The sequence below is a fragment of the Xiphophorus couchianus genome, chromosome 5, assembly GCF_001444195.1.
Source record: "Xiphophorus couchianus chromosome 5, X_couchianus-1.0, whole genome shotgun sequence".
NCBI classification, from domain to species: Eukaryota; Metazoa; Chordata; class Actinopteri; order Cyprinodontiformes; family Poeciliidae; genus Xiphophorus; species Xiphophorus couchianus.
The window spans coordinates 12,481,264-12,507,461 of record NC_040232.1 but is presented as its reverse complement, the minus strand read 5'-3'; the positions used below and the strand labels follow the sequence as shown (position 1 = coordinate 12,507,461).

Sequence of the window (26,198 nt, the reverse complement as noted above, 5' to 3'; positions counted from 1 at the left end):
GGATCCGCTGTCATGTGGCTGCTCTCCTCCCAGAAGCAGCAGCGAAATTAAATGTAGGAATAAAAAATAGCTCTGACTCAATACTCTGTTTATAAAAAGCGTGACAACCACACTTAGCATGTTATGTCTCACATCTAGATATGTAGACTGAGATTTGGACTGAATTAGGAATCAAAGGATTGGGGTTTAGTAATTTCTACATAAATATTTATGCTATTAAACAGGAACAGATTGTGCATGTGACTCCTCCTCTTTCTTTTGATATCTCCTGCTTGCTCCAGCATCGTGCCAAGGGTTCAGACGACCCTTACAAAGAGATAGATGGTATTGCCACAACGCGTTACAGCGTTGGCGGCCTCAGCCCGTACTCTCACTATGATTTCCGGGTCGCAGCCGTCAACACCATTGGCCAGGGTCCGTCCAGCGAGGTGGTGGAGGCTCGTACAGCAGAGCAGGCTCCCTCATCACCTCCTCGACAGGTAGGAGGGCATCTTAAAGGGATAGTTCAGGATTTATGAAGTAAGGTTCTATTAAAAGTTTAAAAGTAGTTAATATCGGGGCGTGCTGTGGTGGCGCAGGGGGTTAGCACGCCCCACGTTTGGAGGCCTTAGTCCTCGACGCGGACGTCGCGGGTTCGACTCCCGGTCCCGACGACCTTTGCCACATGTCTTCCCCCCTCTCCTCCCCCTCCTTCCTGTCTGCCTACTGTCGAAAAAATATGAGGCACTAGAGCCGCAAAAAATGAAAAAAAAAATTAATAGTAGTTAATATTTTAATAAAATTAAAATTAATAGTAGTTAATATCTTACCTACTGCAGATAGGCACCGATTGGCAGCTTCATGTGCAGAGCTGCAGAGAAGTATTTGCCCTCTTACAGATTTTTTCTCCTTTGGCTTTTTTGTGACAATGATATGTTTCATAACAGCAAGCTAAGGTTTATATCAGAAAAGATGTTCATTTTGCTTTTATCTGAGCTACACAGACATGTACTGTACTTGCTGGTGCGCTTTGGATCATTGTTGTGCTGAATTACCCAGGTTTTCTTCAGCTTAAGGTTTTAAATTGATGGCCTGACATTCTTAGGATTACAGTAACTCTTTCTCCTTTAGTCTTGGCCCCTTTTTAGACTAATCATTAGGCTCATTTTCTGGGATCTAAAATATGAAAACAATAAAACAGGAAAAACATTTGAAGATTTTGTTTGCCTTTTCATCTACGCACCACAACACTGAATCAAATGAGTCTGAATTCAAGTTTTAGAGTGCTGAATTGCTCAGCCGAAGGCTTTTTTTTCCCCTGCAGGTCATAGGTCGGATGCTGAGTGCTACAACAGCAATGATTCATTGGGACGAGCCAGAGGAACCCAACGGTCAAGTGGTCGGTTACAGGGTGTACTACACCTCAGACAACACACTCCCAGTCAACCAGGTGTGTGGTTCTGTGTTATTTGAGTCAATAACTTTAAAATCGGACACTTTATTAGCAGCATTAAAAATGAGCACGCATGTGTTGCATTGATGCGTTCAGTGGGAGAAGCAGATGGTCCGAGGCACCAATTTCATCACCATCCAGGATCTGACTCCTAACAAGACTTATTACATCCGAGTGCTGGCGTTTACCTCTGTAGGAGATGGACCTTTGTCACAGGATCTCCAAATTATAGCCAAGACTGGAGGTAAACTTAGAGAAACAATGAAACGATTCACTATGAAAAGCTCATCACCCTATAATTCTGGGAAAACACGACACATAAGTAGTCATATTTTCCTTTCTTATTTCATTTCTTTTTAGTTCCATCCCAACCGTTGGACTTCAAGGGTGAAGCCAAGTCTGAGACCAGTATCCTGTTGTCCTGGGTGGCCCCCTCAACCCAGGGTGGCCCAGACAGCCAAATCACTGGATATGAACTGGTTTATCGAAGGGTCGACGACACTGAGGAGGTAGGCACAGGAAAAACGGATGGACTGGTAGCATGGACTGTTTACTTGGTGGCTGGATGGATGATAGCATAAATATTAAAAGTGGATGTTTGAGTGGATGGAATGGAGAGCAGAGAGAAGATGACCTGACCTGAATGTTAAGAGCTTCCTCTTATCTGTGCGCCTCTTCAGAGGAAAGTGAGCTTTGAGCCAGCCACCTCCTACCTGCTGAAGAACTTAAAGCCCTTCTCCACCTACACGTTCCAGCTGGCCGCCAAGAGCAAAAATGGGATTGGAGCGTACACCAACGAAGTGTCCATTGACACTCCGCAGACACGTAGGTTTATCTGTGCACACTACATGGTGTGAAAGTGTGTGGTTGTGTTTTTGAGATTGGATTTGAGAGAAGAGGGAAAACAACCTTCTGTTTTGACAATGCAAGGCTACTGAGCCAAAAAGGTGCTCAAAAAATCTTAAGCTATAGATCTTTACAAAAGTATTAATGCTGCTTGGATTTTTCAAAGATTTTCATGTTAAAACTAGAATACTTTGGGGGGATTTTTTGTTTTTTGTTTTTGCTGTAAAGAACAGCTCTGTATTGTTTTGTTTAAAAAAGCAATAGCAATACCATTAACTCGAGGGCAACAGTTTAAAAGCAATAAAAAGCACATGCCTTGTCAAGAGATCCTTGTCTATAGATGTTTTCAAAAATTTATTCAAATTGATACTTACTGGCTTACTGGCTGGTGTCCCTGTTATCTTTAGTATTTTATTTTGTTCTTCAGCTTGGTCTCCAAAACAGCGTTTGAACGAACTCTTTTTTACATTTTCAGTTTTTTAAACATGAACAGAACATCAAGTGTTGGGGTTGTAATGTGACAAAATGTGAAAAGTTAAAAAAGTGTGAATACTTTTGTACCTGGTGAAATCAATAAATTTCTCTGCAACACACTTTTTTATTAGTTCATTTGTTGCATTGTCAAAACGAGGCCGCTAGCAATCCAGACTTTAACGGACTTCATGGTTGATGCTTCAACAAATATGCAAATAAATATTGGCATCTAAAACCTAACATCAGACAAATATGCACATCAGCCACAGCCTTAAGAACAACACCACTTCTTCAATCTTTTGAGAACCAAAACATTAAACACAATTAAAAGAATTTGTAATTCGTTTAATTGTGTGGCTAGTTTAATCAAGGGTTTAAGTTGATGAATGAATGAATTAGAGTTGAAGTCTTTATTTGTTTGGTATCAATCTGAGTTCTGTCAGATTCAATCAACTACAAGGTAAGAGGCCAGAAATTCGCAGATAGACATGAGAAGTCCAGCATGGATCAAAGAATCTTCATTAGGCAAAGGACAAGTAAGTTATAGCTGGTATCTTTATGTGTAATATCTCTAGTCAGTGTCTTTGTGTTACATTTCTTTGAAGTCATTCACTTGTTTTCATTAACCAAACATTTATACAGATGTGACACCCCTCATTCGATATCTTTGTTCAGCTATTTTTTGCTTTCTAGTCACACAAAGTCATTTTTCACACACAGGAGCTTTCGTTATCCAGTGTTTTGTTTTCATTTTATGTTTCTTTGTCTTTTTTGTTCTCCTGTTTCTCATCCACTCAATTTCATCATCATTCTTTCATGGCAAACACCTCTTGACCTCTTCATCCGACACAAAACAACTCGCACACACCACCCAATGACATTTACCCAACAACAACAACCTTCCTCAATATTGGCCTATCAGTTCCTTCAGCACCTCCCCAGGACATCACATGCACCAGTCCCAGTTCTACCAGCATCCTGGTAAGTTGGGCTCCACCACCCCTGGAGTTTCAGAACGGCATCATAACGGGATACTCCATCCAGTATTCCACAATGGAGGGCAACAAAACGTCCAAAAGAGTTGACGGGATTCCTCCGGGAAGTTCTCCGTATCTCCTGGAAAATCTTGAGAAATGGACCGAGTATGGCTTAACTGTTCGAGCGCTCACGGAGGCTGGAGAAGGACCGGAAAGTTTACAGCTGCTTATCCGCACCGAGGAAGATGGTATGTTCCTGAAATAAATACAAATATATTCCCATACCCGTCTTAGGCTTGTCTGCCCAACTAACAACGGCCGCTGATTAATATTGAATGAGCGTTACCCCCAACTAACAACCACTGGTTGGTAGAGGCATTATGTCTTTCTGTGAGCTTTAGTTTTAAATGAATGTGGCATCTTAGAACCACTTTCAAATCCACCCATTTTAATAATCCTTGCTTTGATTTCCCTCTAATAACCTCAAAAATTAACCCAAAACTCAGAAATCTCGTCCTAATATTCCTTCTCTCCAGAAGCCCCTTTTCTTCAGCTGACATTTTTATCCTCCTGCATCTATTCCTATCCTTTAAAATCTTGTTTTTGGTAACAGGAAACTGTCTAGATTTCATTCTTCTATAATGATAATGATGATCCGTACAAACAAAACAACGCAACGTCTTGTCTTTGCTTTTCTGACTGACCATGTCTTACAAACAAAATCCTCCTCATCCTCTTTACCAATTAAAATAATTCAATATGGATTACTTAACTGTATTTTGTGCTATCAAGAATGCGCCATTTTTTTGAGCACTCACTCCATATTGTTTTAGTCCTTTTTGGTTCATAAAATCTTTTCTTTTTCTATGTCCACCATTTTTAGAGTGGTTTTACTGGAGTCAGTCAGATAACAAGAGGTGACAGGAGGTTCTTTTTTCTCCCTGTCTTTTTCTTTTCGGGTAAAAGTGCAGTTCTTGGCAGCACGAGAGATGGATTTCTTGATAACAGTATTTTCTCGTTGAATGACTGCCACTTTTTACCTGCCCCCGGCAACAAATACTTCGCTCTCTGCCATTCTTACCTCTCTCTACATTTGCCTCTTATACTTCACCGCTTTTTTCCAGCCATGATTTTCCTCGAGCTCTCTCATTTTTATCTATCGGCTTTTTACCAGACATCACAGCACTTAAAGACTTTTTGAAGGGTTGTAATGTTTTTTCCCAGCTTTTGGATATTTTTTTTCTGCCCACCTATTTTCTACAGGACTAAATTGACAGCTTTTACTATTAAGTGCCCATCACCTGTGACCCTTGACCTCTATTCCAAAATGCATTTGTAGTTCCAAGTGGTCCTCCACGAGGGGTTGAAGCAGAGACAGTGAATGCCTCGGCCATTAGGGTGAAGTGGCGAGCTCCGGCACCTGAGCTGCAACATGGACAGGTCCGAGGCTACCAAGTCCACTATGTGCGGACAAACTATGGCGAACCACAAGGTCAATCCCTCATCAAAGACATCCTCATAGATGACTCACAGGTAACGCGAACACAAACAACTAATTACTTATATAGTAATCTGTGCCAGGAGCAATTTATGAAAAACAAAGAAGAAAAGTCACTTCATTATTAATTGTAGGTTGCAATTAACCTCAAATAAATAAGATATAAGTGTCTTTTCATGCAGGATCAATATAAATACCACTTTAGGCCATTACAATATGTAATGTATTCTGTTTAGAAAGCAATTACCATATTGCTTTTTTTCTAAGAAAACAGCCTTCAACAACAGTCTCTGAAAATGTTAATTGATGTACTTCTTTAAATTTAGAGATATGTTGTTGATCCTGTACGAATACTCTAAAGTGTGTATTTTTTGTTTTTTCCTGCTTTATGGCTTCATTGCTTAGTGGGAATATGGGAACTCAGCAGAATATGTAAGTAAACCTTTTGCCAGGCATTTCATTGAACACGAAAAACAAAACATTACAAATGATGGATTTTAACTTCAAAATCCAGACTGGGCCGAGAGCTTTCACTCCACTCTCCACTGTGCTTTTGTTCTAATTTTTTTATTTTGCTTGAAGAGAAATACCAGTACTTATAACTTCCCAAATGAGAATCGAATTTATCTGGTTTGTTTTGATTCGAATAAGTTAGAAATATATTCTATTAAATGTGGTAAAAAATTGTCTGTTCAGTTAAATTAGATTTTGTATTAAGTTTCCACGATTTATAAAATTTGTTTTTCATTTTTCTAAAATAATCTCCAAGGAGAAGCTTTTCCATCAAAATGGAAAAAAGCCTTAAGCATTGCAATTGAATTGAATGCCTTGTTGTCTACAAATCGTTTCTGTCTTGTTCTATCCATTTGGATTTTAAGACCCAGCAATGCCACAGTCGTTTTGTCTCTTGTAGCTGACAGGTTGTTTTTTTTAGGAGATTGTGCTTGGAGACCTGAAAGCAGACACAGCCTACTCTGTGTCAGTGGGAGCCTACACCGCAAAGGGTGACGGTGCTCGCAGCAAAGCTGTTACTGCATGCACTGCCTTGCCTTGTAAGTGTGCCTTCACAAACAGACTCACTGATAAAAACGCTCAGTTATGAGTAATCATGCTTAGCTTCATTAATTAACATTAGAGGCTGCTAAATTACTGAATTGGTCATACGTCATAATGTCTTACCTTGCATTGCCATTAAGAAGTAGGTCACTTAGTCACACATTATATGTATTATCCCGTTTTGCTTCTGATTTTGAGTAATGTGCGTTATAATAACCCTCTAATTATCTTTTAATCATTCTCTTTCTTCTTCTTTTACTGTCTCCCTTTTATATAGTTCCTGAGAAACCTAGACTGCTGGTTAGTGCAACTAAATTAGGTACTGCTCTTCTGCAGTGGTATCCCCCTCCCAACCCGCCAACCCCTTTGCTGGGATATCGACTCACCTTCGGCCGTTTGGATGTTCTTCCCTTTACGGTGGTGGAGTTCCCCACTAAAGAAACCCATTACACTGCTCTAGATATCCACAAGGGAGCTAACTATGTGTTCAGACTCTCTGCTCGAAACAAAATGGGCTATGGAGAGGAAACTGTCAAGGAGGTGACCACTCCAGAAGATGTTCCGACTGGATACCCAGAAAATATAATTCTGGAGGAGGCCTCTGCTACCTATCTCAAACTGACATGGAAATCAGTCCCTCTGATAGAGCAAAATGGAAAAATTACAAAGTACTCTGTGCTGTATAAGGATATAAATAGTCGGGGGAATGCTACGGAGGTGGTGGTGCCCACTCCTGGGTCAAGTGTGTTGCTGGAGGGTCTTAGTGCCGATACTGTGTATGATGTCAGGGTGTGTGCGTTCACAGCTGTCGGTTCTGGGCCGTACAGCCCCCGGATCCAGTTCAGGACGCAGCGGCTTGACCAAGGTAGGACTATGCTCACATTCTTGCAACCCATCATCCTTATTCTGGCTGCCCGAACCAGGTTCAAACAGCCCTCTGGAGCTCATATCATGCAAATCTGCACATACACATGGCCACAAACACTCAGTAAATAGTTACTGCATCTTAAGTGTCCTTTTTCATTGTCTTGTCACTGTAGCCTTAGACCCAACAGTCTATTCTTAAAGCAAGGTAAGAGTCTTGGGTCTGGGGCAGAGTCTCTGTCCAGTCATGTTGTTTGTTGATCAGATCAAATAGCTATTTTGACTCTGCTTCTAAAGAGTGAAACACAGGTAAGACTACATATGTTTAATTTCACAGAAGAAAATACCTAACGCTCTTGAAATCTTTTTGCTCTTCTGTTCTCGTCTGTCCTGTGCTACAGTTTTTGCCACCAACTTCAGAGTGAAGGCAGCCATGAAGAACTCAGTTCTGCTTTCTTGGGAGATCCGGGACAAGAACCCTGCCCAACCGTTTACTGTAAATACATTTTCACTGTATGGTATATAACTAACAAGGTTAACAAGGACCAACAAGGAACAAATACCAGGCAATGGTTACTAGGATAAGAAAAAGGAGAAACTAATTATCACAGTGAAAACAGCTGAGGCTGATCCAAAACCCTAAAACAAATAGTATTAACACCTACAACCTCAAAATACTAACCAGCAGATCAGAAAGTAAATAGACTATAGAGCAGAAAGGAGCCAAACTGAGTGTCAACTCAAACTCTAAAAGTCATTTTTACTTTGGCATAGTTCGCTTATATACTGAAATGTTCAAAAGAGGCAGTACCCATCATCTAAAACCAGATTTAACAGACTAATTTTCATCTGCAGCTCCTGGGTGGATTGTTAGTAAAATTATATTATTGTGGTTTTAAAAGAAAGAATCACTGAAAAGTAAAAATAAAATGCAGACATGAGCACAAAATTGGTTTTAATATAAAGCTGAAAACTTACCAAACGGGAGCAAGGTGAACTGGACATATATCAATGGGAGGATCCGGTAATGAAGGACTGGAGAATTACATTGTAAGCAGGTAACTGCATTGAGAAATTTTAACTATTAAAGCAAAATTTTTTCTCTAGCTTGCTAATTCATATATAACCTGAAAAAGCAGAGGGCCCGATGCAGAACCTCGAGGTACACTATGCTAACTTTTTTACCCATTTATTGGATGAAAAATTAATTTAGCATTAAATACATCAATTATCACATTAGTATCACAAATATATCAACAGATATAAAATGTTTGGGCTGGTTATAGGACAATGTAAATCTGTGTGATGCCTAAACAAATAATGTAAAAAAAACACAGGAATTAATTAATAGCAAAACATTACACATCACAACTCATCAATCTTACTAATACAAGTTATTTGTCACAGTTTAGCTAGCTTTATTTTGAAGTTATTACCCAATAAAAGTGCCATACCTTTGATCTGCAGTGTCGTGTAGATGTTTTTGCAGTTGAAAACAACTGTTTTGAAGTCTGAAAACTTTGTGCATGTTGTGAATTATGTTCCTAGATCCTGTATGGAAAAGGCCAGTCTGTAGAAGTAGATGGCAAGCAGACTCAGAAGCTCATAACTGGCTTGGATCCGGACACCCAGTACTCTTTCCTGCTCACAAACCGCGCCAACAGCGCTGGCGGGCTGCAGCACCGCGTCACTGCCACAACCGCCCCAGACATCCTGAAAAGCAAACCCCTTATTGTGGGAAAGACAAATGCGGATGGAATGGTGACCGTGCAGCTGCCAACTGTGCAGACGACAGCAAAAGTCAGGTAATGATGGGAATGCAATACATGTGGTGGTTAAATAGTAAGTTGTTTCCTGTCATGTAGTTTCAGGTTCATTGTTCTACATTCCCAGAAAGATATTTTTTAGCACATGTCAGGGTTTTTTCTTATTTTATTTATTGGCCTATAACAAAAGATTTCAAACATTTGGCAGCAAAGCATGTCTGAAAACACCCACAAATGAGAGCCCAGGGCTGATGCTTTCGTCTGTGTTTTGTAACCATAAAACCAAAAATAGATAGCAAATGATAGCATTTTTTGCATTTCAAAACCCCGGCTGATTCACTCTGCTGTTTACATTTGTCCTCTTTGCAATTGTCATGTTGTTTATGTCTTGAAAAGTATGGATTTCATTCACACCCTTTTTTTATTATTTAATCTGCACCGACTGCTGCCTTAGAAACCATTTGTAAAGATTATAGATGATCTTACAATCAAGTGATAGCTTTGTCAATCTTACAGGTTTATTTATAGATATAGAGGCACCAGTCAAAGATTTTGTGCCCAATTCATTCATTCATGATTTTTCTATTTTCAAAACAGTGGTCTCTGTGTGTTTTTCCTGTGATCACTTAACATTAACAGTGAGATCTCTAAAAGTCTGTCAGCAATTTTAAATCTAGCATGTTTTATGACAGAGTGGATAAAACTTAGCAACTTTATTGTAACATACTCAACTTTCTGCTTTCTGCTGACGTCGTGATGTCTTGAATTCTTGTTAATAGCTACTCTTACTGTATATTTGTACCTTATCTGAATTCACTGTTGATTGTCTCTGTCTTTTTAACAACAACTTCCAAAAGGGAAGAGTGAACCTCTAAGCATTTATGCTTTTGCTGGTTTAAAAAAAGCTATTTTTTTGTTCCTGACAGGCTAATCCCTGATCAGGGCCTGTCAGTCTTTTATCTGACATCATGGGTCACCAAGTTGATGTATTGTTTTAAGTTAGGTAGTGGGGTAGGCACTGGAATTTGAATTGTGTTTCCAATGTAATGTAATTAGTTAGTTTTCTATTTTTTATAAATTTGCAAACATCTCTAAAACCTTTTTGCACATTGTCATGATGGGGTAATTGATGGGGTATAGAATTTTGAGCAAAGAGATTACACTAATGCGATTTCAAATATGGCTGTAGCAAAATGTGGAAGCTCTGTAAATACTTTGTCCAAGTTCCTAGTCTTGAATCCAGTGTCTGTTCTGCATCAGGGGTTATTATGTGGTGGTGGTGCCACTGAAGAAGCAGAGAGGAGGAAAGTTTCTAAATCCCTGGGACGATCCTGATCAGATGAATCTGGATGAGGTAAGCAGAGCTTAATGTTGATCATAATGCATATCTATGCAGGACAACGATGTTTAGTGACAGCAGTGATAATTGTAGGAGGAAAAAGGATATCTGAACAATGAGGGGCCTTAAAGTGAAGTGAACGCTTACGCAGTTCAGGGAAAGTAGACGGCAAAGCTATCTGTACCTCACTTATTCCAAACAATGATTTTGCATACCATTTCCCATCTAATTTCTGTTCCGGCTACTTCTAAAGACCTTATCACCTCATTATGCTGTTCTGAAGGCACATTCATGTGTGTAAGATTAGTTCAATAGCCTTTTTATAGTGCTCTGCTCAATTTATCAGCAGATAAATGTGACAGCACCTCAGCTGATGAAGACAAATTTGCCTTGGAAACAATGCTTTCTGCTGCCTATTGCTCCTGCACTGATGGGTTTTTTATGTTGAGTAAATTATCAGAGATTCCTTTCTTTAAAGAGGGTGTTGTTTAGGATAAAAATATCCTAAAATGCTTTTAGCAATTTCAGTGCCTTTCCAAAGTATTCAAACTCCATGAAATCTTCCACTTTTTTCATGCATTAATCCCAAACATCAGTGTGTGAGCTTGGGATGTCATGCGATATCCCTCACAGAGGGGTGCAAACTTATGAAGTGAAATGAATAGGACATGTTTTTAAAGGTCTCTCGCAAAATAAAAATCTGAAAATTATGATTTGCCTCCTTTACACTGATACCCCAAAATAAGATGAAACATAGTCAGATGCCTTTAAAATCATCTGCTTAGTGAGTATGGTTTATTTGTGTCTTATTTAATCTTAGTGTGAATACAACAATCCAGACAAGAAATCAGGGTTAGTTAGCGAGCATGAGTGAACAAACTATGCCCTGAAGACCTTGTAGAGAGGTTTTCACAATCTTATGAGCGATAATTGACAACAGTTGCACACCTACAAAGACATGGCCATCCACCTAGACTGATGGGCTGGGCAAAGACTGTACTAATCAGATAAGCAGCCTAAAGGCTCATGGTTACTATGGAGAAGCTTTGATTCATACCTCAAAGACCCACATAGAGTGATTCTACTCAGTTTTGCCTCGGGGTGCTGAATAGAAATGCACCCAACATTTTCCAATATTTTTTTTTTGTAAAATATTTAAGACCCAGCATAATTTTCCTTCTACTTTATAATTAAGGGCCAATTTGTGTTGTCCCAATAATTACATTGAAGTTTGCAGTTGTGACAGTGGAATACTTGGGCAAGGTGCTGAAAGGACAATTACAACCAGCTGTTGGCCACAGTTCTCCCACAACTCTGCCATTTACCTTAGTGTGATTGAGTACTTTGCACATCTTGTTTATTCTCCAACACTTTCCTTTCTTGCTCATCTAAATAAGTTTCTGACCAGATTCTCCTGCTGCTCTCCCTTTCAGCTCCTCAGAGAGATAAACAGGACAAGTGTCAGCCGGGCCCTTCGCATCCGCAGACAGGCTAGCCAGTCAGAGCCCAGAGCCTATGTCACGGCTCACTTTAAGACCCTCCCACTCGAGTTCACTTTAGGCGACAACCGAAACTACGGTGACTTCCGCAACCGTCCTCTGCAGGGTGGGCAGGAGTATGTCTTCTTTGTCCTTGCTCTCCTTGACCTCTCAGAAAATGTAAGTGCGGTCTCGTGTGCTCAGGAAACAATGTTGTTGATGCAAAAAATATGCTAAAATGGCTGAACTTATGACTTCCTGCAGACAATGTTCTCAACCAGTCCCTATTCTGATCCGGTGACCGCATCGGACGTGGATCCCCAGCCGATTGTTGATGAGGAGGAGGGTCTGCTGTGGGTGGTGGGCCCTGTGCTGGCTGTCATCTTCATCGTCTGTATTGTCATCGCCATTCTTCTATTTAAGAGGTAAGAGTAACCTTTTGGCAGTAGAAGACAGATTGAGATATGATTCACTGTATTCATCTGAAAAAAGAGGAATTAAAAGCCATTATCTCATAGATTTCCATTCAGTTTGAATCATTTTTGTCCTTGTACTCTGTATTATTGCCTATATACGGATGGCAGCATTTGCTTACATAAGAGACAGACAGAGTAAGATAATATTGCAAGTCGTTAGCGTCCTTAATGATAATCATCAGCTCTGCTGGCAAGAGGTTTTTTTTAATGCACATAAATAATTGCTGTGACAGATGTGGCATAGCAAAATTATTAACCTTGATGACAATAATCTGATGTTCATAAGCCCTGGAGGGTTACTCCTAGAGATTTCTGACTGTTAATGTCTCATCTGGAGTTAAGTTGCACTTCGAGCCATGTTTTCTAATTTGTCATTAGATATAACTGCGTCAGTACGGTTAGCCATGATGCTATCCAGTGCATAGCAATGAAGTTTTCTTTTTTTAAATCTACCGTTGCTCTTTGTGTCCACAGGAGGTGGTATTTTGCATATCTAATGCCATACCAAGAAACTGATTAGTGTAAATGTGAAAAAGAAAGTGTTGAGCTCAGGATTCCCTTTGTCTCTGATGCACTTTGATCGGACACTAATGATATTCCTTCTTGTCTGTCCTTTTATCTGCACACCCTCCCCCCCTTTTGGATCCAGCAAACCTGACAGGTAAACAAGCACTCCTTATTTACATTTCCTCTGGCTTACAGGGCCACTCTTCCTAAAAAACCTCTTCAAGGACTTCTGTAGATATTAGACTGAACTAGTGTCAACTTATGCTAATGTGGCTTTGATAACTGCTTCTTTACCTCAAGTGATTATATAATTCAAGAAGAAAAGCTTTATACACTGCTTTGGATAAATATAGCAGCCAATGTTATGGGAGTGTAAATATTATACATCAGCTCACAAGATGTGGTAATACACAATACTGGGTTCATAAAATGACAAGAAGAGGTTTTAGAAATCTTCTGGTAAAAATAACAAATCTATTTTTGTTGGTTTCCACAAACAATCTGCTTAATGAAGTTTAATCAGTGTAGAAAATTGATGTCGAACTTTGACAAACTTATACATTACAGTTTGTATGCTTGTCCAAGTCTAATGTGGTCTTTATGCTAAAAAGCAAAACATATTGAGAGTGCTTCCCTTTCGTGTTTTCACTATTACATTAAAAACAGAGTTGGACTTTCTGGTTGGGTGCAAGAAGGTCCTGGGTTTGAGTCCCAGTCTTTCTGCATAGGGTTTCCATGTTCCCCATGTGCCAGGATGAAGCTGGCTTCCTCCCAGAGTCCAAAAACATGACTGTTAGGTTAAATGGTCTCTCTAAATTCTCCTTCGGTGTGTGTGTATGCATGGTTGTTTGACCTGTCTATCTCTGTGTTGCCCTATGACGGACTGGCGACCTGTCCAGGGCATATCCGACTTCGCACTAGCACCCCTAAAAGCCCCACGAAAATAAGCATGTTATATAATGGATAGATAGATTTTAACTTAAGACTTTCAATTGCAGTCCAAAGTCATGTAAGATGTCATGAAATTCCCATTTAGTTTAGATGTTGTAAATTCATAACTTTAGTATCATTAGCGGCTAATGGTTAGCCAGTGATGCTATTCAAAGTGCCTGAAAGTCATTTGCATGTTATCTGAAAAAGTTTGTCTCTTCTACTGATACTGACAATGCTGCTAGTCTAATCAAAAAGTTGTGATGCTCTTCTGAATGTTGTCAACTAGGCAGATGAACCTGAGTTGGTTCTGCGGGAACTATAATTTGAAAATGGAGATCTAAGGCTACCAACAATCATGTCCAATATATTGAGACATTGGAAGAAATAATTAAGTTTGGCATAAGTGTATAGACTTCAACTTAATTTCATACCAGGTGTTTCAGACACGTGATACTGAGCCAAATTTCATCTGTTATTCTAGGAAAAGAGCCGAGGCTGAGGGAAGGAAGGGCAGTTTTCCCTGCAGCAAAGCCATGTCCTCCCACCATCCCACAGATCCTGTGGAGCTGCGGAGGATCAACTTCCAGACTCCAGGTAGGTGGGAGACATGTACAATGCTAGTGAGAAGTTTACATACATGGATCTTGAAGATTGTATTCATTTAACTACAATCATTTTTAAGAAGACTAGGGTGCATAAGTTGGAATTTAGATTTTCCCCACACCGAGTCAGTTTATTCATGCAAGATCAAATATAAACATAAACCCACAATTATGTTTCTGCTGAATCTATTTTTACTTTGACATGGACTTAAAAGATGACAACTAAGAAAGAAGATCTTGCACCAAAGTTGACTGAAATTTTCCATTGCCCAAATGGACAAGCCAAATTCCTTCTTGAGAAAAGCTTCACAATTAGGTAAAGCAAGAATAAAGCAAGACAAGAAAACAGACAAGAATGTTTGTTTGAGTCTAGATGACACTGTCAGACCTAACGCTCTACCAGTCATCAGGCGTGGTGGTGACAGCATCATGCTAAGGGTCTGTTTCACTCTGTTTTGTCTACTGATGCATTCGGCACCAAAGAATCAAAGAATAAAGATGGAAGAACTTCTCCAAATTTTTCAACTTTCCTTTCAATCAACATTTTGCTGGAGTGGTGCGTGATATATCGGCACTAGCATTGGTATTGGCTGACATTAGTCATTTTTTAAGTAAAACTGGTCAGATATTAACAACCGATATTTATTTCCATTTTTGTTGCATTTGCCTTTTCAATATCAATATAGGCTATTCATATTGACCCAAGTTCTCATATCTTTGCATCTCTAGTTAGATGGTTAGAACCTGGTTAAAAGTTATGGAATTGGAGAAAAGTCAGACTCGTGTCAGGAAATCAAGCAGTTTCAAAGCTCTCAGACGTAAGAAAACAGCTTAAATAACTAGAACTACCCCAGTACCTTGCTCAAGATGAAGGCATTTTACCTTAACTTAACTGATCATCATGACCCTATGTGGATTGGAAAATATTCCAGAGAAATTAAAACTTTTGCAGCCAAACAAAAGTTTTTAAAAATCAAAGTTCTTTGTTGCATTATCATGTCACTCTGAAGGAAGAACAGTTGAAATGTAGTTTTAAAAGCAGCCTGTTTATTTATAAATTGTTCCTGCCTAGATGATGAATGTGTGTAAACTTCTCACCAGCACATACAGGCTAAACATGGAATGCTGGTTCTGGTTGTTGTTGTACTAATGAGGTTAATTTTGATGTTTTTCTCCTTTCACAGCTTATCGTGTATCAGTCTACCGCGGTTATCGCCGTTTGTCAAGTCAGTTAGTCTCTCTCTCTCTCCCTCTTTATCTTTCTCTCTCACTCTCACTCTATCTGTCATTCTAATTAACCTTCCATCCCATTCAGGACGAAGCAGCTTTAATTGACAACATTTCACCGAGCAACACCACAGAAAACGACAACAAAAAATCCATGCTGATTTTTTAACCACCTGTGCTGTTGATTCTCACCAGCAGTGCTCATACGCAATCAGGATGCATTGTTTGTACATCCTTATTATTTTATTCTGTCCGAAAAAAAGTCACCTGCAAAATAATTAACTTCCATTTACTTCTTGGCAGTACTCTAAACAACACCACCTCAGAGACTACAGCTTTTAATTTTTTCCTCTAAAATAGTTCAGTTGCACAATGTCGGTATCAAAACAACGTCTCACTGTTTCTCACTGTGCTCGGCAGGCATGGCAAGTCACCCGCCCGTCCCCATCTCTGAGCTGGCAGATCACATTGAGCGCCTCAAGGCAAATGACAATCTCAAGTTCTCTCAAGAGTATGAGGTAGGAATGCTGATCATCTCCAACTCGGGGAAACTCATCTGGTTTTGTTGCAGTCAGTCATGTTTATCAGTGCCATGTCATTTTTCAATTTCAGTAGCCTCCGCATTGATATCCCCTTTTGATTTGCTGACTTTGAACGATACAAGATAAAGTCCATTTTCCTCCCTTTTACTGTTGTCTTGTTCTGCGTACAAATATGGGAGAGAAAATGTCGAATTTGTGAGTTCAAACACAGTTTGCTTGCAGCCAGATGATTATCAGACTCTTGTTTCTGCGCTCTAGCGTTGAAAGAGGGAAAGCAGGGATCAAGAAGAAAGAAAGTGTTCTCTGAAATTTCTTTACTCGATGCCTTCAACTTGCAGCACAGTTAATGTAAAGCAATGATGGTATTAACTTGGACATAACAGTGTGCCTGAATTTGGTAATGCTCGCTAACAAAAGTGGACAGATCAGCAGAATTATTTCCAAGCACGCCGGCTGTTACAGCAAGAGCTTGCATTACAATGAGCTCCGCAGAGAGCTGTTAAAGCAGTAAAAATGTTTTGTTTTGCCACAAAAAAAAAAATCATGTCCACCAAAGGGCCTTTGGGTGAAGGAGAAGGCATAAGGCTCTAATTGGCTACCACAAGAAAGAGACAGATTGTGCGTGACAGATGTATAAAGCAATTCTAGGACACATTTAGGAAAAAGCCGAAAAAAATAATCCAACGAGGGCATTTAGCAGGAGGAAAAGACAAGATGGTGATGGAGAAGCTGTGTGTGTGAGACTGTGGTTGGCGCAGGATCCGCTCTGCTGGGCCTCACATTCTCTCTGCATGACTGTGTGCTTTGTTCGGTTCTGAACCCTCAGCAGAGGAGCATAAGAGATGGGTGGAAGAGCGGCCGAGGAATGAGAGGGAGGCCAGAAATGATTGTGGTGTGATAATCAGACACACTTGGTGTTGGCACTGTGTGGAAAGCCGTCTTGAACTTACGAGTACGCATACATGCACTCAGCCAGCACCACTCCTGTCCATTTTTCCTCCACAAAAACCATAATTATGTGTTGTAAAATATTCAAAATTGCTAAATTGCCTTGGCTCTTCCCTCTTTGTGCCTCTCCATTGACAGCTCTGTAATGACCTCATGTCTGCCTCTCCCAGCTAACAGCAACGGTTACATTGTAATTACCCTCCAGGAGCTTAATGGTCTGACACAACCATCCTCTCTCTACCAATGGAAATTTATTGTGCTTTTATCATCTTTCCCTGGTAGTGAGTATGTCTGTTGAAAATGGAAAGTCTTCCTTGAAAAGGGATACCATAAGTATCCATGTTCCTGTCCAGAGTCACTATTGTGCTTATCTTAAATTTGCAGCGTGTTTTTAATAGTGGCTTGTAGCTGGCGCTTCAGCATTGTTTGACACTGTTTGTTAATTTAAAAACTCTCACCAGCACCACCAGACAGTGTCTGGTGGGAAGTCAGCTTTCAGTTAGAATATGTGCAACTTTAACAAAAACGGCAGTAAATTAGTATTTCCGCTTACAGAAGTCTGTTTTTGCAAAATGATTTAGCTCATCATTGAATTTTTAATATCCGATAATTTGAGTAAATACAATATGCAGTTTTCACATGATGATTTCATATATTTAGGGTGCAAACCTTTCTACAAAAAAAAAAAAGACTCATTGCCAGTAGTTGAGAATGCTTGGTTCAATTACTTTGGCCCATTTTGGTTTGGAAACCTTCCTCCCTTAATAAAATAAATCATTGTGTGTTTATGTGTGACACAAAAGGAAAAACAATACCCTTTGCAACACCGTACCCATAAGTCATTAGTCAGACAGTAATTCTTTCTTTAGTATACTGCTTGGAAACCGCACTTAATGGTTTGATTTTGAATAAAAGCACAGAAGGTTGAAATAAAGAATGCTAAAAAAAAATTGTATGAGAAAATTTAAGTCAAAATGTTCCTATTGTTCCCCGTTTTCTCCTGACTTGGGAACAGCATCGGGAATACACTGGTTTGTGGCTAGTCCAAGGCATCAAGGGTTCAGCTCTTAACCCCTTCTTGTACACACTGACGATGGAAAACATGACAAATAGGGTTGGAAAGGAATCCATATGTATCATGATGTTTGTAGACAATGTGTACAGGGAAAACAACGCTTTTAAGTGGTAAAAATAGTGAATGTGGATGAGTTCAGTTACCTGGGGCCAACTGTCTAAAGCAGAGGGTTGAAGGCGAGACTTCAAACTGGTTTCTAACGATGCTTGTTAGAAACAAGTATTGTGAAAGAGAAGGTTTACAAGGTGCTTATGAGGGTCCCTATGATTTCTGGTTCAGAAATGAAAATAACAAAGAGAGGATGCAGAGCTAAAGATGCCAAGATTTTCATTTCACGCACACATCCACATGATGATGGTGGTATGCTACATTGTAGCCACAGCTGTAGGAAGTGAGGCTGCCATACAAACCTTTTACTACCATCAGCAGGCAAGGCAGGTGAAGTGGAGACAGATGAACAATCAAGAACCATCCCCAAAGGGAGCAGGCTAAAAAAGAAGATAAGATAAATCATCAGTCTAATAAATCAGAGTTCTACATATATCAAGAATCCTAAACCAGTACAGCCAGCTGACAGACGTCGGAAGTACATTTACAAATGATTTCTTTGCTTTTGTTCTGAGAAAGATTTTGCAGTTTCAGATATAGGGAAAGGAACTTAAGCATAAAGATAATAACATTAGGTTTTGCCATTGTTCACTGTAATTCCACCTGAACCTCATCATAACTATCCATAAAGGGTTCTGTTTGGTCCTACTAACCATACTTTGACCACAAATGCATAGCTTGAGGCTTTTTTCATCTTACGAAAACTGACAGCTATGGCTGCTACATCCATGCATTTGTAAAAGAGTCAACATTTCTGTTACTTTGACATTTTTGTCTGAAAATTGTTTACATTTTTCTTTATCAAAACTATAATGAATGAGTCAGTTCTTGTGTTTTTTTTTCTTTTCTTGCTATTATGTAAATCCATTTCCTGTCAAACCTGAAAAAAAAAATCAATACATTTCTAAATCTATGTTGTGTGTTGCCTTTGTGTCTTCCAGTCCATAGACCCATCTCAGCAGTTCACATGGGAGAACTCTAACTTGGAGGTCAACAAACCAAAGAACCGCTACGCTAACGTCATTGCATATGATCACTCGAGGGTCATACTCTCCAGCATTGATGGTAAGAAACACTTCCATCAGACTTGCAGCTCTTATTAAAGGCATATTGAGAGTTTTAGGTTTGGATTCAGTTAGATGAAGAAGTTACTAAGTAAATTTTATGAGAAAAAAATTGGAGAATTTGCTGAGTCATGTACATCCAGTTCTATCATATAGCATTTTTTTTTCTTTAAGAGTTTTGTTGTTTTTTTTATCTTAGCAGCAGCCAAGGTAGGACGGGTGTAATAATAGAGAAAGTCTGTAGAACCACAGCTGGGTTTTGATGCCAAGAATGCTGAATTGCAGGCACAATTTTCAACATCATAATCACAAGTGTGACAGGATTTTAAAAACGTATTCAGTGAAACGAATGATTAAAGATATTCTCGAGGGAAATTAGTTGCTGTTAATTACTGACATTACTTAATAACTGTTAAACCAAATATTGCTGTCAGATGCAATAGAGTTACATTTCTGGAGTTTGGATACTGCACCTAAAGATTATGTTCATTACATCGGTTTTATGAAATCAAACAAATAACACAACTATTTAATGCGGGGAAGTAACGCAAAAAAGAAATGAAAATAAAACTATAAAATTAAATTAATGACATAGATTTGATCAAAGAAATAAACACTAATCTCCCATGTATGTAGATCTGGATCTCTCGCCATTCTGTCAATGCTGCTTTCCTTAGTCTCACTCACCGGTTTCCTGGCACCACACCTGTGCCAGTGCCAGGGCTGCTGCTGATGGTGGTACTGGAGCAGCTGTGCACATTCAGTGAACTGCTATCAACTATCAATCTTACATGGTTCTGGCTTTAACATCTCATCTGGATCTCCATCAAATCTCAGGTTGCATTATCTCTGTGTCTAAAATGCTTATTGTCACAGATAGGGTAAGGATGCCTGGGCTCTACACCTGCTCTTAAGGCAACCAGGGCCAAAAGCTTGTTTCTATGTATTTTGGAACTTTTGGATTTGTGTTGAACCTGCAATAGAGATGGACTGATCAGAAATTCGTCCTGCTAATGCCGATTGTAGGCAATTCAGGTTTTTATTTTGTATTAACCTGTCTGCTGTCAACAATATTTAAAGGCATTTAAACATTCCCGCTGTTTTATGATGAATGGTCTTTAATGATTTATATAAGGATGAACATAGTCGACATTTGTGTGTGAGAGAGTAGCCAATGTGAAGTAGGATTTTACTATTTAAATCAAAGACAAAATGAATCTTGGTTTCATTGCAAGTAAACTGTTTTTATTAAAGTAAAAAGCAAACAACCTAGAATAAGGTAAACAGACTGTTTAGCGAACCAAAGAGAGGAAGTGACAGGCTTACTAATACTTGGCCTGCAATTTCTCAATTTCTGGGCAACCCCCAGCAGCAAGTCATGGTCTCTCCCTCTCTGTGTACCTATACATCTGTCTAGTACACAAGAGCAATATGTTGTTTCACCTGCTGCTCTTGCAGTGAAAAAGCACCAACAGACCAGCTACTTTAACTACATGATGGTGTTTAGACAGTTTGGTCCACTTTCAGAAAGCAGTGAAAGTGCATCAAGCCAAATGAATCTGTGAAGCTTTTTTATATTACCCACTCAATCGAAACAAATCCCCTGGTGTGAAAACAACCTAAGATTTCAGAATCTCTCTCTCACCTTAACCTCAAAAAACCCTATTTAAAACCCCTCTACTTGATTTGTCAACAAACATTTTCATATCAATCTCTTTTTTGGTTCTTACAAATTAAGAGAGTGAAGAAGCTGAAACTACCAAAGTAGGAAATGGCAAAGGCATAAAATTCCTAATATCAGCTGAAATGTACCTCTATTTTGTTGTGGCTAAAATGAACAGTTTGCATTCTTCCTTAAGAATCTATAGTAAATGGTTTTGTGCACAGTTTCATTATATTTAGACTTCATTTTAAACACCTCACTCATGCTCAGAGTCACTTCTTAGTGCAATCACAACTTCCTCATCTAAGAGTGCTGAGTTTACTGGACAGATAAAAATCAAAGGCTCTCTTCATTGAATTGATATAATATGCTTAAAAAATGTTAATGTTAATGTTCTTATTCTGTATTTTATCACATAAATGATATTATATTAAGCATTTCATAAATTTTCATGTTTTTCTATAAAAGATATAAAATCACTGAAATCTTTCCACCTATAATGGCACCCTAATGTAAAACAGATTTCATAAGACAGAATAATGATTTCAGTGTCAGAGGATTTGGTTATCAAAATATGCTCTTCACACTACTTGGTAATACATTCTTTGTGCACCACTTTTTCTGTGGTGAGCGATCTAAAATGAGTGCAGGAAGCAAATAAGAAAAAATTGTTGTAGTTATGTTCTGATTGTGCATTTGAAGCATGCTCACCCACCTCAGCTGGGAAAGACCTGAGGCAATGAAACCGGCTGCTCCAATGCTGAGAGAGGGAGGGAGTGGGAGGCCAAGCCCAAACAGATGAGCCTTATCTGGGCAGAGCATGTGTGAGAAGCCCTTCCACCCCCATCTGTCCTGGAGCTCCAGCTTGTCTGTCTTCCTTTCAGCTTTGAAAACATATACTCTTGAGCAGGTCCAAACCCACAGTACCACACATTCACCAATGCATACACGCACACACACACGCACACACACACACATGCGCACATTCACTGTGATGTAAATTAAAAAAAAATGAAAAAGAAAAAACAGAAACAGAATGTGCAAAAGCACAGATATGCACTTTTTGCTCCCAGTCTCCTTCGCACATTCATAAAAGCACAAGCTCTGCCAAGCCAGTACAGCCACCGAGAAAGTGGAAGTCTTTGTGCGTTTATCTGCAGAATGCCTCAGTTTTAGTCCCTTGCAATAAAGTTAAAGCGCATCAGAGCATTAAAGCCGTCTGTCCTTTAAAGACTGAGGTTGATAAACACATGTTAGAAGCTTCTCCTACTGTCCGTCCCCATCCCACTGGAACAAAGATGTGTAAAAAAAAAAAAAAATAGACTTTCATTTAAACGGGTTTGTGCATCTGTGCTGTGTGAGATGTCGGGTTGGGGTTTTACGACTGCATGGGTCGTCCTCATAAAGTAATCTGGCTCAGAAAATCTGCTTCAGTACTTTCTTTCTGTGGGGATTCAGCTTTTTTTTTCCTTTGACTTCTTCCTTTCTTTAAACTGTAAACTGTCATCAGAAATCTCTAAAGGATTCTCGTCTCCCACCTCGGCAGAATCGGGTCATGGCTCAACGTGCAATGTACATTTCTGAATGCATGTCTTTGCGTGTGCTTTGGTGTTTTGCCGTATGCATGCATGTTTGAGCTGTGACTCAGTGATTTTTGGGATTATGGTATTAGGCCCTAGATGAGCGGGCCTGATCCCAAATCAAACACACACTGACGGTCTCCCACATCACACACACTCACACACAATCCCCTGCAGGACAGGCAGCGTCAGCCGAGTCTTACACAGAGAGAGCCTTACAGTCGTACTGCCATTGCAGGCGAAACATCCACAGTATACTCTGATTAGGCCCATGATCGTCTTAGCTTGTATTATAAAACAAGATGACGGAACAATCCAACACCAGAGAACATTGGGCCTTGTGAAAACATTAATCCCAGGAACTTATATGATTTTCAACCTTTATTACTTTGACATAAACCATCTCAGAGTGGTACACTTTAATAATCCATTTCATTTTTTTTCCCCGCCGTATAGCTTAATAATAAGAATAATTGATGTTCACAGGGATGTTCGCATCAAGAACCGTGATTGTTTTTTAATCAGCTGCTTTTTAAAAACTTGTGGGATGTAATGATTACACTCGATATTAGAAGGCAAAATGATACACTGGATTCACTAGAATAAGACAGGATTTTAGCAATATTTGAATGAACACTATGGTTCTTTTTTTATTATTTTAGAAATGTACACTCACCAGCCATTAATTATGAACACCTGTCCACCTGTCTTTTAACATAAACAGTGAATCAGAAAATCAGATGGCAGCAAACCATTGATGCGTTTTTGAATCTGGGATGGTTGGTATTAGACAGGTTGGTCTGAGTTTTTAAGAAACAAATGGCTTAATTTTTACACACACTAACTCAGATTTATAGAGAAATTTAAGGAAAATAGAAAATATCCAGTGAGCCTCAGTCGTGTGGGAGAAAATGGCTTATTGAGGACAAAGATGATGAGGAGAATTGGTAGACTGGCTCAAGGCAACAATAACCAATTCTTACAACCAAGCTATGCAGAATATCATCATCTCTCCAACAGCAGAATACACCAGGTGCCATTCTTGTTAACTGTTGGACAAAAACAAACTTGAAAAATGTTACCTGGTCCGATGAATTTTGATTTTAGCTGCAGCATTCAGGTGGTCGGATCAGATTTTGGACTCAGATCAGTATACCCGATTTCCTGAACATGTCAGTGAGTTGTTCACTGTGCGTCAGTGTTTTTCACCATCACCAGATCTTAGTGTTATAAATCAAATAATCACTAACCAGTTTAGAACAATCCAGTTCAGGTTTGATAAGTCTAAATGTTTTTAACTTGAGATGATCAAAGTACTCCAGACATCCTTAATGAATAACAAATAACTGATTTTAAAACATATACTTTGTTTTTTATCTGACATTTCACCATTTTGTTTTTCTACTGAGCATCCACAATATTGTCAAACAAATTATTTTAAGCTATAAGAATGTTGTCATTTTTCATGTCTTGTCGCCCAGGCAAAAAAAAGTCTTTATGAGTCAGTGCTTTTAATTAAACAAGGTAACTGCTTCCTGCCTTATTTAAAAATTGTCAAACGTAGCTACAACAGAGTGATAGGCTTTTAGCACTCACCCTTATATTCTGGTGCATAAAAGTAAATTAAAGTTACTTCCTCTGACAAAACAACATATAGTATGTTCTGCTTTACTCGTAGGTCTTTCCCTTAATTCTTTAAGCTACTGACAATTTCCTTTGTGTTCTCGTTGTCCAGGTGTCCCTGGCAGTGACTATATTAATGCGAACTACATTGATGGCTACCGCCGTCAAAATGCCTACATAGCCACTCAAGGCCCTCTTCCGGAGACCTTTGGGGATTTCTGGAGGATGGTCTGGGAGCAGCACACAGCCAACATCGTCATGATGACAAAGCTGGAGGAGAAGTCACGGGTGAGACGATGTGGTGTAATTACGCTGGAGTATAAGACAGCAATAACACGGTAGAATAAAGACAATTCAACATACTCAGGTTTACCACTAGTGGAAAATAAAAAGGTCAAGGAAGCTCACACACAGTGGAAGTGTAGTTAACTGCTTAAAGCCCATTACATAAAGTGAATAAGACATTAGATTGTATGTCTAGAATGATTAATGGTGGCACTGGAAGTGATTTAGGGTCAACTGTAGCAAACTAGTGGCTATGTTGGAAGAAAAAAAAGGTTTATCATGAAGGAATTTTATAAAGTAACATCAAATAATTAAAATGATTAGATTGTGTCACACACTAAAAATTAAATACGACCACCTAGTTTATAGATTTATAAAGGTAGTGCATAGTAAATTAAGTTTTCTAACTGCATATAGAGACAGAATGTGTCATAGACTAGTAGGCAATCACAGAAATGTACTTCATTAGGTTTTGGGGTGTTTTCTTATCAATTGAAAGATTAACACAATAATGCTATCCACTTCACATGCGTATGAAGTGGAAAGAAAATGACAAGTAAAAAGCTGGAAAATGTGGCATACATTTGTATTCACGCCTCCTTACTCTGATACCCCAGAAAAAATCCTGCAGAACCAATTCAGAAGTCACGAGTTGTGGACAGAAAAGCAGTTAGTCTTTTGTTGCAAAGATTTACCCTCATCAAAGAGTGCTAAAACTGTTGTTGAAAGAAAACCATGACTGTATATGTAAAACGCATCATGCTGTGGGGAACTGAAAAGGTAAGCAAGAGTCAGTATGAAGGTGGATGGAGCTAAATAACAGGAGAATTCTAAACGAAAACCTGAGAGAGACAGCAAAAGAGCCAGGAGTTGCAGAGTCTCCCTGTTCAGCGGGAAAATGAGCTCAGTCACACAGTAAAAGCTAAAATGGAATTTTAGAAAATGTCCTAGTTAAAGTCTAAACCTAAAAGCTTCTGAGAATCTGTGACAAGACTTGAAAATTCTGTCTTACAAATGCTCTCAAACCAGTTTGATTTGATTTGTGTTTCTGTGCCTAAAAAATTATTAAAAATGTCTGATTGTGCAAAAGTTGGTAGAGACATACCCCAAAAGACTTGCACCTGAATTTTAAGCAAAAGGTGCTTCTACAAAAGTATTGACTGAGGGCAGTTCCACATTTTTTTAGATGTTTGTTTGAAATACAGTGTCAACCATGTACCCTTTTCATCCCCCTTCAGTCTATTTGTATTACTTTTAAACTTGTGCTTCTCTCATGACTAGAGTTAAAGGGGTACGAACACGTTTCCAAGGCTCTGCACATAATCATTAGTTTTAAATCATTTTGTTTGGCTTAAACCAGTGAGCAGCACAAGGCCACATGAACAGAAAAGAGCAGAACAGAATATGTTGGTGAGCAAGGCCGAAAGGGGATTACAGACACAGCTAAACTGCGGCCAGTGATGAATTAGAAAGTCTTTTGGTTCTGAGGCATTTTGCTGTTAACTGAATGTGCACTTGAGTGAAAAACCAGTATAATGAGAATGTCATGTAAAAATAAAGTGAACACGAATGGCTCGAGGTATGAATCATGATTAAGTGCTAAACAATTATGTCCAGAGTCCTTTTCAGAAAACGATCCTTTCTCCCCGTCTGTGCTTCGTCTCCTACTAACCTATGCTTTGTGTTAAAACTCTGTTTCCTTTTCAACCTTTTCCAACTGTCTCTGTTGTGTCTCTCTGACCCTCAGATGCCCTCTTATTTCTTCTCTAAGGCAAGATCTCTCTTTCACTCCTTTTCTAATCCTCCCCTTTTTAATGCACCCTAATCCCTTTGCC

The 26,198-nt window shown here is 39.1% G+C and overlaps 1 protein-coding gene across 21 annotated transcripts in view; it reads left to right on the top strand.

Moving 5' to 3' along the window:
• Positions 1–26,198, top strand: part of ptprdb (protein tyrosine phosphatase receptor type Db) — a 253,880-nt gene that overhangs the window by 213,402 nt on the left and 14,280 nt on the right. For 9 of the 21 annotated variants that reach the window (XM_028016147.1, XM_028016155.1, XM_028016154.1 and 6 more), the window contains 22 exons: positions 282–479; positions 1,304–1,429; positions 1,529–1,676; positions 1,793–1,941; positions 2,113–2,257; positions 3,675–3,977; positions 5,069–5,262; positions 5,633–5,659; positions 6,162–6,279; positions 6,561–7,148; positions 7,549–7,643; positions 8,696–8,952; positions 10,174–10,267; positions 11,686–11,910; positions 11,995–12,155; positions 12,856–12,867; positions 14,128–14,240; positions 15,433–15,474; positions 15,896–15,993; positions 19,090–19,213; positions 24,191–24,366; positions 26,111–26,134. In XM_028016147.1, the coding sequence (XP_027871948.1) occupies positions 282–479; positions 1,304–1,429; positions 1,529–1,676; positions 1,793–1,941; positions 2,113–2,257; positions 3,675–3,977; positions 5,069–5,262; positions 5,633–5,659; positions 6,162–6,279; positions 6,561–7,148; positions 7,549–7,643; positions 8,696–8,952; positions 10,174–10,267; positions 11,686–11,910; positions 11,995–12,155; positions 12,856–12,867; positions 14,128–14,240; positions 15,433–15,474; positions 15,896–15,993; positions 19,090–19,213; positions 24,191–24,366; positions 26,111–26,134 (3,417 nt within the window). The remainder of the gene's footprint in view (positions 1–281; positions 480–1,303; positions 1,430–1,528; positions 1,677–1,792; positions 1,942–2,112; positions 2,258–3,674; positions 3,978–5,068; positions 5,263–5,632; positions 5,660–6,161; positions 6,280–6,560; positions 7,149–7,548; positions 7,644–8,695; positions 8,953–10,173; positions 10,268–11,685; positions 11,911–11,994; positions 12,156–12,855; positions 12,868–14,127; positions 14,241–15,432; positions 15,475–15,895; positions 15,994–19,089; positions 19,214–24,190; positions 24,367–26,110; positions 26,135–26,198) is intronic. The other 12 variants (XM_028016162.1, XM_028016161.1, XM_028016160.1 and 9 more) reach the window with 5 other exon arrangements.